The sequence below is a fragment of the Phacochoerus africanus genome, chromosome X, assembly GCF_016906955.1.
Source record: "Phacochoerus africanus isolate WHEZ1 chromosome X, ROS_Pafr_v1, whole genome shotgun sequence".
Classification (NCBI taxonomy): Eukaryota; Metazoa; Chordata; class Mammalia; order Artiodactyla; family Suidae; genus Phacochoerus; species Phacochoerus africanus.
Window position 1 is genome coordinate 60364983 of NC_062560.1, and position 18702 is coordinate 60383684.

General features: G+C 51.0%; 2 protein-coding genes across 5 annotated transcripts in view; one reads left to right on the forward strand and one right to left on the reverse strand.

The window, feature by feature from the left end:
* The window catches only part of EDA (ectodysplasin A), a 336815-nt gene extending 330265 nt beyond the window's left edge, over nucleotides 1–6550 (forward strand). The window contains exons 7-8 of one of the 4 annotated variants that reach the window (XM_047765045.1): nucleotides 603–733; nucleotides 2597–6550. In XM_047765045.1, coding sequence (XP_047621001.1) covers nucleotides 603–733; nucleotides 2597–2848 — 383 coding nt within the window. In that variant the 3' untranslated portion in view covers nucleotides 2849–6550. The remainder of the gene's footprint in view (nucleotides 1–602; nucleotides 734–2596) is intronic. The other 3 variants (XM_047765046.1, XM_047765047.1, XM_047765048.1) reach the window with 3 other exon arrangements.
* A 1188-nt stretch (nucleotides 6551–7738) lies between these two features.
* AWAT2 (acyl-CoA wax alcohol acyltransferase 2) lies at nucleotides 7739–17857 on the reverse strand. Its single transcript, XM_047763923.1, is given in 7 exon segments — nucleotides 7739–7893; nucleotides 8125–8324; nucleotides 8905–9082; nucleotides 9312–9513; nucleotides 9766–9836; nucleotides 10212–10322; nucleotides 17773–17857. Coding segments are annotated over 7 exon segments (1002 nt in total).
* Between the last annotated feature and the right edge of the window lie 845 nt (nucleotides 17858–18702).

Genomic DNA, 18702 nt, shown 5'->3' on the forward strand with positions numbered 1-18702 from the left:
TGGCTGCCATGACATCTGACTCACCCCTGATCCCTAGAGTTCTCTGGGTAGACAATTCCTTGGGCTGAGTGGTTTCCTGGGGGCCCAGGGAGGCTTTCCAGAAAGGAGTGGGTATGGAGGAACTATAAAAAGGAATCTCTGAAGGACAAGGAGAAAACCTATGAACATGAACAGGAGAGGGATGCAGGAGCTATGGCTGGTGAAATGAAATGAATAATAAGACCTAGCCTGCCCCTCAGTGTCTGGATTTTGCCTGTGCAGGCCTCCAAACAACAAAGAAAATAGGGCAGCTTGCCCACCCTCTTCTTACTCTCCTCCCAATTCCAGCTAGAAGGTATTGGTTAAAGATCTTACAGAAGGAGGGAATCAGGAAAGGAGAGGAGGACAGACAGGCAGACCCCAGGGGCCCGAGGCAGACCTGGCCACTACTTGCCACTTTACAAACAGAATATTTTCTCTGCTTCCAATTGCTCTTCTTAAAGCTGGGCTGTCCAGGTTGCACTGAGGTAGGGGTGGAGGTTGTGTACTGTTTGATATTTCTTTTTTCTATTACCCAGATGATTCTGACATGTACTGAGTGACTGCCCTTCTCTCACACTGAGATCTTTCAGGTGGAGTGCTCAATGACTGGTCTCGCATCACCATGAACCCCAAGGTGTTTAAGCTACATCCCCGCAGCGGGGAGCTGGAGGTACTGGTGGACGGCACCTACTTCATCTATAGTCAGGTAGAAGTGAGTACGGTCTCAGGCCTAACTCTTCTTATATCCAGAATGCAGATCCGGTGCAGACCACAGAGGGGCACTGTGGAGCCAGCCAAGATCAGCCAATGGCTAACTTCCTGCTTTGGGGGTGGGGGCAGGGGGACAGACCTTGGGAGGGAGTTGAAAAGAGGGAAGAGAGAGGGGGCCATCTGGGGTTTTTTCTAGCCAGATATTATTGAAAAACTGAAAGGAGGCCCCCTCCACCCCCTCTGCCATCTGATTCCCTCCTACAGGGCCCCAGGCCCTAGTTTCCCTGCTGTGCTATCTGGCTCTACTGCCAAACTTGAACTCTGTCTCAATATATTCTATGCAAGTCAGTTCCAGGGCTGCTAAAACCCCCTCCCCCACCACATCACTGGCTTAAAATGAATAGTGCTCCTCTGAACCTTCTCTCCACCTCAAAAAGATGTGTCTTTCCTCCCTCTTTCTCCCATTTGTTTCTCTACCTTTCTGCTTCTCTGTCATTCTTGCCTCCCTCCTGCTGTCGTTCTCCCAGCCCTTTTCTCCCTCTGTTTTTGTCCTTGTCCTGGCCCCAGGCTCACTCCCCAGCTCGCCCAGTGCCCATCCACTTCCACCCCTGCTGTTTGCCTCCAGTGGGGTAGCTCCTCAGAGGTACAGGTGGATGAGCCTTGAGGTTGGGGCTTCTGTGGGGCGGGTGGCAGGCAGGCGGATGGACAGAAGGACAGCGGAGTCAGCACTAGGGTCTCCAGGAGAGTGGCTGGAGAAGATGGGTTCTCAGCATTTGCTGAGGCCACCCAGTGTCCTGGTGCAGCCAGCGGTCCTGACCCAAGAAGTTGTATGGCACCCGAATACACTGCCACTTCCTGAACAACTCCGGGAGGGCGCAGCCTTTCATAAAGTGATTTAGGGTGACAGATGAGTGTCTCAATCCCCAGGGGTGTAATCCCAAAGTCCTAGGGACCATTCAGGCTAAGTACCATTTCGGTGGGGGCAGGGGGTCAAAGATTGGGGTGGGGTGTGGTGGAGAAGGGTAGTGAGGGAGAGAAAAATCAACTTGGGGGGCCTGAGATAGAATTGCGAGTGGCCTCAGGCCTTGGACCCCATGCAGAGTGGGAAAATTGGCTGAACACCATGCCATTGAATGGAGCTTAGCACTTCCTTCCAGCCACAAAGTAAAGTTAGGGACCTGGCTTTTGCCCTTCCATGTTCGTTATCTCATTTGTGAAGGAGAGCTCTCCATCTCTCTGGATCAGTTTCCTCAATCATCAGACGAGAGGGCCAAGGGGCATCAGGAGCATCAGTGAGAGACATTTAGCCTATGGGGAGCGGGGCTGCATGCTGAAAGGGCTGAAGAACCAGCCGAAGAACCAGCAAGTTGTCCCTGTGCCCTCTCTGGGCAAGTGGTAACTTCTGAGTTTTTCCACACATAGTCTGTAGGGCTTGAAATTGGAAGTTAATTTGTTTTTGTGTCTGTAGACTGATTGAGCATCTAATGTGTGCCGAGAACTGTGCTTCACGCCAGGGCTTAGGAGGCGGGGCGTGGGGGGGAGGTTTGAGGGCTGGGGGAGGTTAAGGGGCGAACAAGGTGTGATTCTGGCCCTCGCAGAGTCTCCCACCAGTGTGCTGTTGGAAGAAAGGTTAGCTCAGCCACCTGGGCTCCAAGGAGTGGGGACAAAGGACGGTGAATAAGCCTGTCGCCTCCCCCGTCCCTTTGGCTGAGTAGTACGCCTTGGGGTGGCACTGCCCCCTTCTCAAGGTGCACTAGCAGCTCACATGAGCAGGTCCACTCTGTTGGTCACAGGGGAGGAGGGAAGGGGGCCCTGCCCTGTCCTTCTGCTGGCCCCCAATCCCATCTCATTGCCTCTCGCCCAGGTATACTACATCAACTTCACTGACTTCGCCAGCTATGAGGTAGTGGTGGATGAGAAGCCCTTCCTGCAGTGCACCCGCAGCATCGAGACGGGCAAGACCAACTACAACACTTGCTACACCGCAGGGGTCTGCCTCCTCAAAGCGCGGCAAAAGATCGCCGTTAAAATGGTCCACGCCGACATCTCCATCAACATGAGCAAGCACACCACCTTCTTTGGGGCCATCAGGCTGGGCGAGGCCCCTGCATCCTAGATCCCTACCCAGCCCCCTCTCTGGCCCCTGCCCTTGCCCTTACCCCAGGTTTGGGAGCCGGAACTCCCAGAACCTCTAAGTGCTGCTGTGGAATAAGGGGTATGGGTGTTGCAGCTGCAGAGAAAAATGCCCCAGTGCTATTTATTCCCCGGGGTCTCCAGGATGACAAGGCCTTACTGACTTTTCAGAATGACCTTGAGTGAACTGCACAGTTGACTGAGCCCCAGGGTTGACGTGAAGCAAAACCTTCCTCCTTGGCTCCGTGTTGACTGCTTATGGCACGACTCTTCAGCCTCTAGGTCCCTGGTGTCATTTCATTGCACTAAAGTGAGGGTCTCGGGCAGCAGGCAAGAAATAACAAAGGTGCACCCCAGACTGTGGGGTGAGCCTCTGACCTGGAAGAGGCTGCTGCTCCTGTCTCCGGTTGGGATGGGGGCAGAGGTGGGGCAGGAGGGGGTGTAGCAGCCTAAGGAGAGGGGCAGGGAAGGAAAGGCAGGTATTTGTGGCAGAGACCAGGGAGAAACCTGCCAGACGGTCATCGAGCTCTTCCCACTTGGGCTGAGCCGTGTTGCCACAGCTTGCCAGGCTTTGAGGATGGGAGGTTTCCTCTTCCTTGGAGCGATTGCTGGGAATGGCCATAAACCTGCCTGCTTACATAAGAGCCTAAAGCCACATTTGGGGCCATATGTCTTTTATTTTGTTTACAGCTGTGCTCCAAGCTCAAAACACTCCCCAGGTCCTCGCCCAATTGCCCCTTCCCAGCCTGGCTTGAACTCTCGTTTCCTCCCTCCACAGAGCCTACCTCTGTCCGAGACAGGTGCCTATCCAGGGACCTGTGAGTCTGGGATACTCTTTAGATTACCTGGGCACAAAGGAAATTTTCCATTTATTAAGCAACACAAATATTCATCTAGTCGAGTTATGTCTGGGGGCAGAGGGCTGGACTGTGTGACCTCCAGAAGCTCCTTCAAATTCTAATATTTAGGCAGCTCCCATGCTATCCTTCTAAAATACCCAAAGCCTGGACTTCCCCCAGGCAAGGCAGAGCTTTTCTACCTGACCCTGAAGGGCATGAGCTGGGGCTAGGACAGGGATTTCTTCAAGTTTGCTGCAGCCCAGGTGGTCATTAGCCCAGGCCTAATCTGAAAGGACAGCAGCTGATGCCATACTAAGCCTTCCACCCCCATTTCTTCTCATTGGCTCCAGAAAGCCACAGCACAGCAGAGTCACTGTAGATTCCAGTGCTGGTTCCCTGAATCCAGGCTCAGGAGACAGCGGCATCTAGGCAGTGGGCAGGATTCTGCCCTCCAGTCAGGCCCAAAGACACCTCTTCCTGCCCCAACTCCAAGCTTCCCATTGGATCATATGATAGGATAATTAAAGGGCCTTATTTCTAAACACCTGGGCCCAGCCTGGCATCTGGGGGCTGAGTTTAGCCCAGACCTAGCAGTGCCAGTCTGGTAGAGTCTGCTACTCTTACTCCCAAAACAAGTTTCCTCTTGAAGAGCTAGGGAATAAGTTCCTTCAGGCAGCAGAAATACACTAAGAACAACAGATACTCATTTCTCTGCTGTGCCTTCTCTTTCTAAGCAGCTACACTGCTTGGCCCTTCAGGGGTCAGGACAAGAGTGGAGTAGGCTACGCCGCCATCATTTGGTTGCTGATGGCAGCCTTGCCACCCAAGGTGAGGCAAACTTGAGGCATGTGTTTGGCCCCAGCTCCTAGCAAGTGCCTTAGACAGGCCTCAGTTATAGCAGAATCTGATGAGAACCTCTCCTTAAAGTCTGCAAAGTACTTCCTCTCATCTCCTTCGATAATATTACAAACCCTATTGTTCACATGAGGCTCAGAGAGGTTAAGTGCTTTGACCAGGATCTCACCCAGCTTAAGTCACAAACTTGGGGCTTCAGCCAAGGTCTGATTGCAGAGCTTTTCCATTACCCCCCAGCATTATGTTGAATTTGGAATCTAGGGAGAACTAGTAAAAATGGTAATATGGACCCCAAATCCTTGAGGGCCCTAGGGAGAAACCCAGAGAGGCTCATTTTCATTCCTTCATGATAGTGCTTCTTCTCTTGGCTGCTGGGGCTCTGTGGCGAAAGAGTAGGACGTTTCTTTGGGAAATAGCCATCAGCCTTAGAGAACTTGTGTTCAGAACAATTGTCTTGGTACCATATCCAAGCATCAGGCCTCTAGTAGCCACAGAACAAATGCCCCTTGTGTTCTGTCATACACTTAATGAACCAACCAACCATTTTGTACAGAGCCCCTACTGTGGACAAGGGCCTCCTCTGGTTACACTTCAGAGAGCTTATAGAAGCTGGCCACTTGCTACAGCTACTATCTTATCTCTTCTGCCAGACCACAGAGACCTCTGTACTACCAGGATCTCTCAGGGATGGAGGGAAGAGCCAAGAGGGGTCCGGCTCTAAAGCCAAAAGGGTGTGAGGTGAGGGAAGGAAAAGCCTTAATGGTGCCCCTCCCACTCTATTCTCCAGATATGGAGGTGATTAGAGGGGAAATAGGATTCGCACAGGACCCCTTTATTCATTGTGACCCCTCAAAAGGAATCTTGGAGGGAGGGGTGATGAGGGAAGCGAGAGGTAGCTGGCGAGCTCTGTTGCTGCAAAGTTACTGAAGCAGTTTACTGCTAAGAGACTGTGGAACTGGAGTCACACCTTGGAATTATGCTGATGTGACTTTCCTGGAAGGCCAAGGGCAGTATGGAGAATGAGGACACTTGTAAGCAAATAGATGACACAAGTTTGAAGAAGAATTACATGATGGGGGCTTTGCCAGCCGCTTGGGCTTCAACAGCTGAAGCTGGCACAAGAGGCAGCTGTAGGGAGCTGCTCAGGTCCTGGGTCCTCAGAAAAATGTCGTCTGTGCCTTGTTTCCCTCTTCATCCATCCTGAGCCAAATTTCTTTTGATGAGCACTAAAGGGCTAGGGACCCTGGAGACAAGCAAAGACCGAGCCACGTGTGAGCACGTGTGTTTTATGTAACTTCTGGTGGGTGCAAATAGATTCCGAGAAACCGAGCTAAAGAGGCCATTAGAGGGAATTCAGCCCAACCTACATTCTACCCCTTGATGCTCATGTGGAAACTGAGGCCCAGAGAGGGAGGGTGACCTGGCTGAGGTGAAGGAGCCACAACCTCCAGGCTCAGCAAGGTGAGGGGGTGAAACAGCCCACGTCCCACACAGTCCCCTTCTTCCTTCCACCCATAGACTCAAGGCTCGAAGTGCTTGGCCCCTTCAGGAGCCTGGCCAGGCAGAGAAACTGTAGCTGCAGCCTTCGTCAGATGGCTTCCTTCCCCAGGGCTCCCTCCCAGCTTCTGCCCCTAGATGGAAGGCTCTGGAAGGGGCCAACACCAGGGAGTCCTGAGGTCCCTGCCTGGAGGCTCCCCTAGGCCATGTGAGCATAAGGACAGAACCAGATTTTTTTTCTTGTAATCTGTTTCAGGGCTCTCTCCAAGTGGAGTCAGGATTACTTTATTCAAAAAGATTCCAGCTGGGGTGGGGGGTGGGCTTTGTAGTGAGAATGGCCTGGAGCAGGCCCAGTGCTGCTTTGGGGGGTCAGCATCTAGTGTGAGATATTGTGTATATAAACTATACATAATGTATATAAACTGGGATGTAAGTTTGTGTAAATTAACGGTTTATTCTTTTGCAAATAAAGCTTTTTCCCTTTGTTCTTGAAATCAGCCTGAGCACCTCCTACCTGTGAGGTGCTTCTTTGGCACCTTGGGGAAGGACCAAGGTACCCATTTCAGAAGAGGCAACAGAAGGAAGGTAATCTGAATTTCCAGTCAGAACGTCCCACATCTCTGTGTCTCAGCTCACATGCCCCGGTACCCATCACCTTGGGTCTTTTCCTGTAACCGCACATCAGTCACCCTCCATGCTTGGGACTGTGGCATCTATGACAGCTCTCAGGCCTGGGCCCCAAAGAGCTTGGGAAGATCCAGCCTCCGTCTCCCTGTGATGCATCATCCTAATTTGCAGAAGAGGAGACCAACCTCCCCTAAGGTCACCCAGCTAGAGAGCTTACTTAAACTCTCAAAGAACTGTTGACAAGACCCTATAGTATAAATTTTCTTTTTAAAAAAATTAGACTAGAATTTTTATTTTTATTTTTATTGGATAAACTTTCTTTTGAACATCGAGCTGCCATGAAATTTAGGGCATTGTCAGCTCAGGGACAGGAAGTAGGCAAAATGGCCAGAGGAGAATAATTTTGTATGGTTCCCCAATCTACAAAGCTCAGTCACATTCGATATCATCTGATCATCCCAACAGCCTTTGAAGTAAGCAGGGGAGGGAGTATTTGTTCCATTTTACAGATGAGGAAACAGGCTCAAAGAAGACTGATTGCTCCAAGTCACGGGGCTTGAAGGTGGAGGGACCTGAACTCCAAGCCCACTGGATCTCAAGTCAGCCAGTCCTGGAAGAACCTTGAGTCCAAGAGGTGGGGCTACTTGAGAGCTGGAGAATGAGAGACAAGTGCAAGGATCCTAGGCCCTTGGAACAAGCTGCTCAGGGCGCAGGCTTACCAGAAGGTAGGCTTTTGACTCTGTCCCTTGTTTTCCTCGGGCTGAGCTGAGTGGGCAGGTGTGAGGGAACCTTCAGGGCACCCCCACCCTAAGGCCTTTCCTGCCTTTGGGACCATCTCCCTTGTAGCCCCAAGGAAAAGGCAGAGAAGAGCCAGGAGGGGGAGAGGGATGAAAGAGGAAGAGGGAAAACAGCCAAACCAGCAACCCTCCCTCCCCATGCCCATCACACTGAGGACTGGCCAAATTAGGCCCAGAAGCCATACAGGTGACTTTGGTCCTCCTTTTCCACCAGTTCCATACCTTCCTGCCAGTCTGAGAAGCCAAGGGGGATGTCCATCAAATTATCACCAGCTTCTGGGTCTCTGAGAAGCCATACTTGGTTTTGTGCTGATCAAACAGTTTGTGCAGAGCATTGATATAGAGCGCGTGGTATTTAGCCACTGTCTCCTGGCTCGGGTTCTCAATCTGGGGCAGGGGTAGAGGCTTCCCCACTGCCAGGGGACATGGAGAAGGGGAAAGGGAAGAGCGTCAGAATGGCTCGCTCCTCAGAGTGGGCCTCAGCCCTCAAGCCTGGGCTCTCCCCATCCTCCCTGCCGCCCCCGCTCAACCCTCCCCTCATCCTGGCCAGCCTCCCAGCCTCTGGACATGGCCAGAGCCAAGGTTCAACCTTAGGACTGGATCCTATATCCAGGATGAGGCTGCCAGAACAAGAGCCCACTCACCAATGGTGGTTACAGGCCGAGCGTAGGGCAGAAGGCCCCAGGAGTTCTCAGTGAAGCAACGCCCATAGAAAGCACAAGGGTAGATGTGTACCAGATGCTGGGACCAGTTCTGGAAGCTATTGATGAAGCCTCCAGGAGTGAAAATGTGCTGATTGTAGAGTTCTGTCTCCCCAAAGGTATAGGCAGGGATTAGACAGACGCTGCAGAGGAAAAGTATGTTCTTTGATGGCCAGAAAGGTAGAGCCCCTGCTGAAAGCCAGACATGCTGACCACCTGTGGTTCCCCCAGTTCTGCCTATAGGCTCCTCAGCCCTAACCCCACTGGGTGCAGGTCCAGGCTATGTGTGAGGGCCCCATGGGCCACCCCAGGCTGCCTGTGAGGGCCAAGTAGCAGCAAGCTAAGGGAATTAAGTCCCAGACCCTCCTGTAAACACACATCTGAAACACTGGAAGATGAGACTCAAAGGCCATTCCTTTCAGGTTTCTTCCCTTTAGCTCACACGGTAATGTTGGCCCTCTGAGATGAGGTTGCAGCCAGTCACCTTTCATAGAGGGCCTGGCCCAGATGAGAAGGTGCTGTGAGGGAGATTGGGCTCCGGGGTGGCCCACTGGCCTTTCTTCATAAGCAGAAACGTCTCCAGAACCTGATCCAGGATCTACTCCACCACAGATGTGGCTCCCCCCACCCTTTATATATATATCCTTTCCTCAAAACCCCATCCTTCTTCCCCTCTGGGTTTCTGGGACCCTTCTCCCCAGTCTGGACCAGATGCATTCTTACCCATGCCGAAGGGCCATGCGTACAAAGCCAGTGCGGTTCTTCAAGACCAGGGTGGTAGATCCTGGCAGGCTGTATCTGCACTCAGCCAGGCCACCGACCACCACAATCAGCATGTTGCCTGCTCCTCTCTTGGTGAGTAGGAAGTCTATGAAGGATCGGCTCACAGAGCAGGCCCCTGGCAGGCAGAAAAAGCCAAAGGTCGCCGGCCACTTCCCAAACCTCCTAACTTTTCCCCCTACCTCTTCCAAGGAGGGGAGAGCCTCACAGCAGGCAGCTGAGCCCAGGGTAGCTTTTTAAGACCAGAGTGGGTCGCAGAGCTGGCCTTGTTGTCACCCACTCACCCGGCACTTCTCCCTTGGGGAGCCATTTTTTTCTTTGGCTTTATGTCCTGGGAGCCAGCTCATCTACAGCCATGATATAATCTCGGAGGAAAGGCAGCCAGAAAAAGGCACTCAGGGTGAGGCCATAAGGAGTGATGCCAGGAAAGATCTTGGAGAAGCCCGAGATCTCTGTGCCAAAGTGGCCAAAGTATGCTTGGGACATGAGTCCATGAGGGTGGCAGGCGAGGATGTAGTTGTGATTGGGGGAGAGATCATGAGTCTTCAAAAGCTGTGGAGGAAAGTGGACTCAGGAGGGCTATAGCCAGAGAGGGGGTGCCTCTTCTGGCCAGAGACTGAGAAAGGAAAGGACTGTGGTGTCTGGCCATGCACATCTCTCCCCAAGCCACCAGCCACGACATTCTCACCTGCCACCCTCATGGGCCTCAGTGTGAATGAGGCTCTGCCCCCAACCCTAACCCCGCTGCTGGCATGGGAGTTGGGGCTGGGCCTAGGGCCCACTTGGGGATCCGGAGCTACCCACCTTGAGTGGGAAGTAATCACAGTACTGTTTCCATAGGCACCAACGCCTCACGTAGGCCCACCGGTGGCCACCTGAAAACAGAGCCAATATAGCTGAGTCTTGCCCACCTCCGTTGTCTTCTTCAGGGCCTTTTCAGGCCTACCTCAGGGTGCTCTTCCCCGTGCTGTGTCCTGCCCGCTCATGTGCCACCCAGGCTGGGGATGGACCACAGGGTCAATTTAGGACAGGCTTAGCTCTCTGCTTTACTAGCCATGTCTCCCCTAACCCATTCCAGTTCTAATCTGGGCCTTACTTGGCCTTGAAAAGACTCCTTCCCTCACCTTCTCTAGCCCAGGCAAGGACAGGCTGAAGGGCCAACTGGGAATTGGCCAGATCCTCTCAGAAGTAGCCGAAGAGAAAGAAAGAGGGTATGGCAGGTAGCAACACAGTCCTAGCAGGGCCCTTACCTCACTCTGGGGTCTTCCAGTCTAAAGCCAGCCAGGTGAGAATGACCACAGTGACAGGCCAGTATGATGTGAACACCACCAGGTAGAGGTTGACAAAGAGCACGGTGCTTCCTGGAGGGAGCCCAGGCCAGAGTCAACGAATTCTGGACAGTCCCTCCCTTCCCCCGGCCCCAGCGTTCTGGCCACCCCAAGGTCATGCACACTGTCAGCTAGGGTCTCTCAACACTCTCACCTCTTCACTCTGGCACATGGCCTACATGCACATGGCCCCAGCACCCCCCGCTCTGGTCTTGGGTACCTGCTTTGGCTGTAGAAGGCAAGGTGTTTTCCTCCTCAGCCGTGCTCCATGCAGTCAACCTTCTCCCCCTTCTCCCCACCCCCTCCCAGGACCTGCTCCAGCACCACTTTGGGCTTCATTCAATGGCAGGGAGCCAGTGCTATATCACACTGATCTGGCCACCAGAGGCTTGGAGTCCTAGAAAGACACAGCCAGGAATAGTCTTCCTCCAACCCACATTTTCCTGTCCACATCAGCTCTGCGAGCCGTCGGTGGAAGGCGTGCCAGAGAAAGAGGATTCCCACCTTCAGCCAGGCTGGGCACACACAACATGGCAAAGAAGAAACAGGAGAACTCAGGCTACGCTAGACTAAGGCACTGGGCCGTGTCAGGCTCCAACAAGAGAGGAACAACGTAGGTTAGAGTAGCTGAGACAGACTTCGTGGAGATGAGTCACAGAGAGCCACACTCAGAATTATTACCGGACTCAGTTTTTAAAACAACTGTGAGTAAGACTGTGCGAGAGAAAGTGGGTCAAGAGAAAGGTTAGGAGAGACAGAAAACACTTCTAATTGAACATGGCAGATTGAACACAAGTTTTTATCTCACCTCCTTGCTGGAGCCTCATGGAAATTACCATAAGGATGTTTTCAAAGATAGAGATCATGCAAGGAAAAAGGGAATTAGCGAGATGCCAACGGTGGAGGAGAGCTATCAGAAAAATGTTGGCATGCTGGACAGTGGGCGGAGGAAGAATTCCCTGGCTGAGAACAAAGTGGAAACCTAGTTACCTGCAAGGGGAATGCCTACGCAAGCAAGCCTGTTTGGAGTGGAGAATCTAGGAAAGACTGCCATTTTGGAGATACTGGCTTTCACAAAAGCAGATGTGGGGCACAGGGCTTGATTGAAAGTCTATCAAAGAAGTAGTTAAAACCCAGACCCTGGAGTTCCCATCATGGCTCAGTGGTTAATGAATTGGACTAGGAACCATGAGGTTGCGGGTTCAATCCCTAGCCTTGCTCAGTGGATTAAGGATCTGGTGTTGCTGTGGCTGTGGTGTAGGCCGGCAGCTACAGCTCTGATTAGACCCCTAGCCTCCATATGCCGAGGGTGAGGCCCTAAAAAGCAAAAAGCAGAAAAAAAAAAAAAAAAAAAACAGATGTTCTCCCTTCTGTCCACACAGCTGGAAAGTAGGAGGATTATTCTTTGGGGGAAAAAAATGGACCAAAGAGACTCTAGACACAGATCCTTAATGCTAGATGCAGCTAAAACATTCTACATGCAACCAAATTATTAATCAAGTGTGAAGGGAGAATAAAGTCTCAGACAGTTTGTCTCCCATGTCCCTTTCTTAGGAAACTACTAGAGGATGTGCTCTACCAAAATGAGGGAGTAAAGCAAGACTGACAAGGCATGAGATCCAGGAAAAAAGGGATCCAACAAAGAAAGGAAATGAGTAGGGCCAGGGATAGGCTGAGGAGAACAAGGTGCCCAGGGCACAAAATTCGAGTCAACATCCACTTTCAGGGTCAGGCAAATAGTAACCTAACCCTTGCACAACCCTGAGAATGAACCCAAGGTGTCTCAAGGACCCTGGAGGTGTCAGCAGTGCATGAGACCAGACTATATAACAGGGATGCCTGGCTCCAGCAGCGATGTCCTCCAGAAATGAAAAACATAGTGAGGGAGTTCTCCAGAGGCTCAGCAGATTAAAGATCAGGCATTGTCACTGCTGTGGCTCTGGTTACTACTGTGCCTCAGATTCAGTCCCTGGCCTGGGAACTTCTGCATGCCAGGGGCATGGCCAAAAAGCAAAAACAAACAAAAAAAAAAGTGGGGGAAAAGTGGAGACTTTGAAATTCCTGATGTGTTTGTGGAAGGTCTGGGGATGAATCAGTGACAACAGATGGATAGCTAATAGATAACTAAAGAGATTTAAAATGAGGCAATTATGAATTCCAGGGAAAACGAGAAGTTAGTTGAACGAGAAAGGAAATATAATTGAGCTCTTTAGTGCACTAAGATTAGTGCACTAAAGAGCTTAATTGAGGAGAATATTTCCTAGGCATAGTCAGGTGTTATAACTAAAACCTGTGCTCTAGCAATCTGGACGGGGACGGGGAAGAGAGTGCTCTAGCAACAGCGAATAGAGAGCCACATTCTCACCTTCCATATTAGGAAGTCAGTGACAGTGTTTAAAATTGTTACATCAGAAAATAGTAATATTTAGAAATTTTAAATAGTAAAATTCAGACATATGGAGGTAAATGGAAGAAAGAGCTAACAAAGTTGAGAATGGCCGCCTCTAGGGAACGGATCAAAGGGAGGAGCAAAAGCTAGCTAGCACTTCTAGGCTTTTGATATACTCCTTACAAACTGACTTGACCTTTTCAAGAAATAAAGGGAGGCCTGAGTCTAGGCTGGAGGAGACCTCTCTACCGTAGGCTTTGCTTGAACCCAGATGGTGTTCAGGACACCTTGGGAGGGAGTGTGGCCTCAGGTGGGGTGCCCCGCAGTGACACGAATCCTGGATTTGCCACTTAGCATGAGTCTGACCACACACAAGCCACTGAACTTCACCTGCCAGATGAAGATCCCAATACCAGTATGACTTATCTTCCTTACAGACTTCGTGTGAGGGTCTTCTCTCAAGGTCGTTAGGGTCCAAATGGATACGATTCCATCGCTGACTCACAGCGTAAAGACCTTGGGAGGCTCTGAGGGACAAGCACTGGACCCTCTCCGAAGCCCAGGCCTAGTGCTCTTCTGCCTGCCTCAGGGTCCCTCTCTGTACGTCCCAAGGTCAAGCTCTAATTAAGAGCCCTCTGGGGAGTTCCCGTTGTGGCTCAGTGGTTAACGAATCCAACTAGGAACCATGAAGTTGCAGAGTCGATCCCTGGCCTTGCTCAGTGGGTTAAGAATCCAGCGTTGCCGTGAGCTGTGGTATAGTTTGTAGACGTGGCTCAGATCCCACGTTGCTTGTCTCTGGCATAGGCTGGTGGCTACAGCTCTGCTTAGACCCCTAGCCTGGGAACCTCCATATGCCGCAGGAGTGGCCCTAGAAAAGGCAAAAAGACAAAAAAAAAAAAAAAAAAAGAGCCCTCTTGGACACTTCTTTCTTTACTCACTCCCCTTTCAGCCACTCTTGTCCTTCGCCCTTCCCTGCTCCACCTGCCCTCCACCTGCTCACACAGGGACCTGAAACCCTCAGTCTCCCCTCCTCCCTTTCTCTTTCCCACATCTAACTACCAAGTCCTACTAACTCCATTCCAATTTCTTTTTTTTTTTCCTTTTTCACTCGGCCCCATGGCATATGGAAGTTCCTGGGCCAGGGATCGAATCCAAGTCGCAGCTGTGACCTACACTACTGCTGTAGCAACACCCGGATCCTTACCCCACTGCACCGGGCCAGGGATTGGAACCGGCATCTCCAGAGAGACAAGCCAGATCATTAACCCCCTGTGCCACAGCGGGAACTCCTACTCCAGTTTCTTGACTCCTCTTCTTTCGTCTTCTCTCCACTCCATTGCAATTACTACTGGGCTGGTCCAATTCACCATAATCTCTGACCTGGATTATAGGAACAGCCTCTTCCTAGAATCAGTTTGCTACACAGAGCTGTAATGAACTCTCGAAAACACCAATTGATGCCATTTGTCCTGTGAAAAATCCTATCACAGCTCCACATGGCCCTCAGGAAAAAGTCCAGACACTTTTCCTTGGTTGACGATGCCCTTAGCAATCTGTCCCCTGCCTCTTTCTCCTGTCTTCTCTGTACCCTGTCTCCCATACATTCATTCATCCATTCATTCAATATGTATTTGGCATCAGTTCTGTGTCTCTTACCGCCCCCGTCCCACTTACCCACTGGCAGCTCCTTGAATGCTTTATGCTCTCCCCTCATTCCAGCCTTGTCAGCTGATGCCCACTCTCTTCCCTGAACATCCTTCCTTCCTTACTGATTTTCTAATTTTCTTTAATAGTCAATTCGCATTTAACAGAAAAAGGGGACAAAGGCCATGAATGGGCCATTAACAGAAAAAGAAAGACTAATTGCCGATAAATACGTGAAAAGATGCTTAACCTCAAAATTAACAAAGTTCAAAATAAGGCTCATTGTATTTTACACCTGTCGCTCTGGTGGAGGCAGGAAGGAGTGTACATGAGTCCTCTGTTCCTTTTCCTGCCCCTACCGTGGTCATCTCTGAAGCCACAATTTGCAGCATCAGAGTTTGGAGGGGCCTCCATCAGCCTGAACATTTGCGTCTGCAAAGAGCACAGACGCCCACCAACGTGTGTTGGATGCTTAACATGAATGAGAAATAAACATTTGCTGAGTTAAGCCACTGAGGTTTCCATGTTAGTTGGTTACCACACCATACATAGGCCAGCCCAACTAATCACTCTCACATGCTGCCCATTGACAAATGAAGAAAACATGCCTCAGAGAGGATAAGTGACTTGCTAAAGGAGTATAGATAATAAGGAGTCGAGCTGGGATTGGAACATAGACAGTATGGCTCCAGACACTGCGTTTTTTTTGTTTGTTTGTGGGGGTTTTTTGGTCATACCCATGGCACATGGAAATTCCCAGTCTAGGGACTGAACCTGTGCTGCATTTGTGGCCTGTGCCACAGCCGTGGCAATGCTGATCCTTAACCCCCTGGGCCACAAGGAAACTTCTCAGATACTGTGTTTTTAGCACCTGTATTTTACTGCCCCTTGGCTGTGTGTGTGTGTGTGTGTGTGTGTGTGTGTGTGTGTGCACATGCACCCCCCCCATAGGGACAGTCAGACATGCATGTGGCATGCATGTTTGTGTGTCCATAGCTCTGGATGCATACACACACACAAAAAAACTGTTAACAGTGGTTACTTCTGAGGAGCAACATTCAAGGAAGGAGAGATACGAGCCTACAGGCTCCAGCCCCCAAAGTGGGCCTAGCCGAGGGTGGCCTTGCATAGCGGTCATGCTTCTCCCCCAAGGCAGTGTCAGCACCTAGGTCCTGAGGACTTTGCTCTCATGGGAACACAGAAGCAGGGAGGAGCTGGGATGGTAGTGAGGCAAGTCTGTGGAGAGAGGACAAGAACTCAAGAAAAATGACGTCTTAAAGTTTCTGGATCAGGAGTTCCTATTGTGGCTCAGTGGAAAGGAACCCAACTAGTATCCTTGAGGATGCAGATTCAATTCTCAACACCAGGAGATGTGGCGTAGGCCAGCAGCTGCAGCTCCAACTCAACCCTTAGCCTGGGAACTTCCATATGCTGTTTAAAGAAAAAAAAAAAAAAAGCTTCTGGAGTTGCCATCGTGGCTCAGAGGTTAACAAATCCAGCTAGTATCTATGAGGACTCTGGTTTGATCCCTGGCCTCGCTCAGTGGGTTAAGAATCCAGCATTGCCATGAGCTGTGGTGTAGGTCGTAGACGTGGCTCGGATCTGGTGTCGCTGTGGCTCTGGTGTAGGCCAGCAGCTGTAGCTCTGATTAGTCCCCTAGCCTGGGAACCTCCATAGGCCATGAGTGTGGCCCTAAAAAAGACCAAAAAAAAAAAAAAAAAAGCTTCTGGATCAGAGCAGGATCTACAGGCAGGAATTAGTTGTAAGCACCCTAAGGCCACTGACTGGTTTCTGAGAACCCTAGAGCCAGGGCTGAGAAAGAAAGCTGGCCACATTAACCAAGTGGAAGACAGCCCAGCCCAGGAAGGGAAATTGCTCTTCCTGAAGACTAGTAGCACAAAATGCTAAAGCCACAGCCCATTTGACAAAGCAGGTAGGGGAGCAGTCCAGCTTAGAAAAGACCAGTTCTGGCAGACTCACCTCAGGATGGTTTTAAGCCCCAGCAGCTGGAGGCATGAACATGAGGGAAGCTGCCCCTTCAGCCAGATGGGAGACTCTGGCCTTACTGAGGAGAGGACCCCAAGGCCTGGGCCACATGGACAGAGAGTGCAGAGGCCCAGCCAGGGCCCTGGTCCTCAAAGTGGCCATTCAGAGCTGACTTCTTTCACCTTTCAGTCAGGAATGTTCACATACACAGAAGGCCTGACTTCCTCCTTCCTCTCAGGTCTGACACATACTCCAGGGCCACATCCACACCCAGCCTCCCAATCAGCAGTAAGAGGGGAGATACAGGAGGTAGAGACAGGAACTCATAGGCTCTTGTGGACTCCACCCCCTGGTCAGCTCATCCACTTTCCAGCCTTGCCATCTTGGCTAGACCACTTAGACTGCATGTACCTCAGCTTCCTCATCTGTACAATGGAGATGATTTAGCCACATCAGGTGCCTGGCATGAAATAAAAAAGTGCAGTAAATGCTAGCTAATACACTATGAGTGTAAGCTATCATTAGGCATGTGTGTAGCCATTAGGATGGCATGAGGCTAAAATGAAACCATGGCTGTGAAAACGCCTGGTGCAAAGTAAGTAGCTGATACATATGAATTCCTTTCTCCTGGTCCCTTTCAGCTCTGATTGCCCAACATTCCTAGGTTAGCACTGCTCTTTTCAGCATTCAGGGGGCCTGACACCCACCCCAGGCAGTCCTCTGAGCCCCCCATTCACTGCTCTCCAGACCACTCTCCCTATTCACCAGCAAGCCCCAGGCTCCCAGGGCCTAACTGCCCTCTTCCTTCCCAGATATCTTACAACGGCATTTAGCTCATGCCCCTGCCTCCAGCCAGTACTCACCTGAACCACGTAAAAAGTGAGAATTTTGTTCCACGCCCCCCTCCCATAGAGACGGTTTGCTTCAACACCTGGAACATCATAGCCAGCATCTAAGTAACTTTCCCAAAGGATTTGTGGTGCGGATAGTAGGAAAACTGGATGGATAAATGGCTGAATTCCTTTGCAAAAGAAGTTTTCAGAGCTCCCTCTGCTGCTAGGACAACTGTCTTGCACCGATGGTCTGCTCAGGTTCCGAGGTTGCAGCTAAGCCCACTTTCTTGGCAGTCCTCCAGTTAATTGCCCCCCAGCTTCCCCAGACATGTCCTCCATGCCCCAGTGTAAACCCTGGAGGGCTCAAACACACACACACACACACATACACACACACACTGGCAACAGGGCTGGCACACACATGCACACACATTCCTGCCCAGGCACACACCCATACCCATCAAGATCCCACAAGTACCGTGTCCAAGTGTGCCAGGCCAGGGCAGCCAACTGTCCTGATTTGCCTGGGACAACCCAGGTTTCAGCACTGAGAGTCCTGCTAAACCTTGTAACCCTTTAGCTGCAGACAAACCAGGACATTTGGTCACCCTGCCAAAGACTGAAGACTCACCAATAAGAAAGGCAGAGAGGGCCCACTGGAAAACAGCAAAGACCTCCAGCGTGCTCTTGAGGTCCTTCTTGGAGGGCAAGAGCATTATGCCCAGGGTCCTGGTGGCTATAGATAAGTGCTGTTCAGCTGCCCAGCCCCAACTGCCCAGGGCCCTGCAACATCTCCTCCCTTCACGCTTCTCTTCTTCAGCCCCTGCCTAGTCTCCACCCCCAGCACCCCCCTCCCCAGGATCACAGGATGGCATGCTGCCTCTGTAGTCCTTCCAGCTGTCTACATACCTGTGCTTCTACCCACTTGGGCCCAGCCCAGGCTGAGATTGTGACACCCCCTTGCACACCTGCATAGAGAAGTGTGGGAAGTGAGTTCAGTTGGGGGTGGGGCTGCTGAGAGGTCTCCATAGCCAGTGTGGACAGGGTAAGAGGGCAGCCGGGAGGAGCCCAGGGCACACATGGCACCTGGAGCTTACATTTCTGTTTATGAGGCCCAATTGTCTATGGTCTCTCAGGGACAATGTGATGGGGAGCAGGAGATCACAGGCCATGCTTAGCAATATCTTCGGCCTCTTGCTCCGTCCAGGAGTACTCATTACTCTCCATAAAGAGCTGGCAGATCTGCCTAGGGATCTGTGAGGGTATGATGGCTGCTAAACCAATTTTCTATTGAATGCATAAACAAATGTGAGGACATATATCAAATTATTCTGTGTTCATGAAATTCTAGAACAAGCAAAAGTGATTTGTAGTGAAAAACTCAGAGCAGTGGTTGCCTCTGCTTAGAGATTGACTAGGAAGAGGCATGGTGGACATTTGGAAGTGACAACAATGTTCTTTTTGAGTTACACAAGTCAAAAATTCATTCATCAAAACTCAGCAAATACACACTTAAGATTTGTGCATTTCAGATTTCCTGTTGTGGCTCAACAGTTAGCGA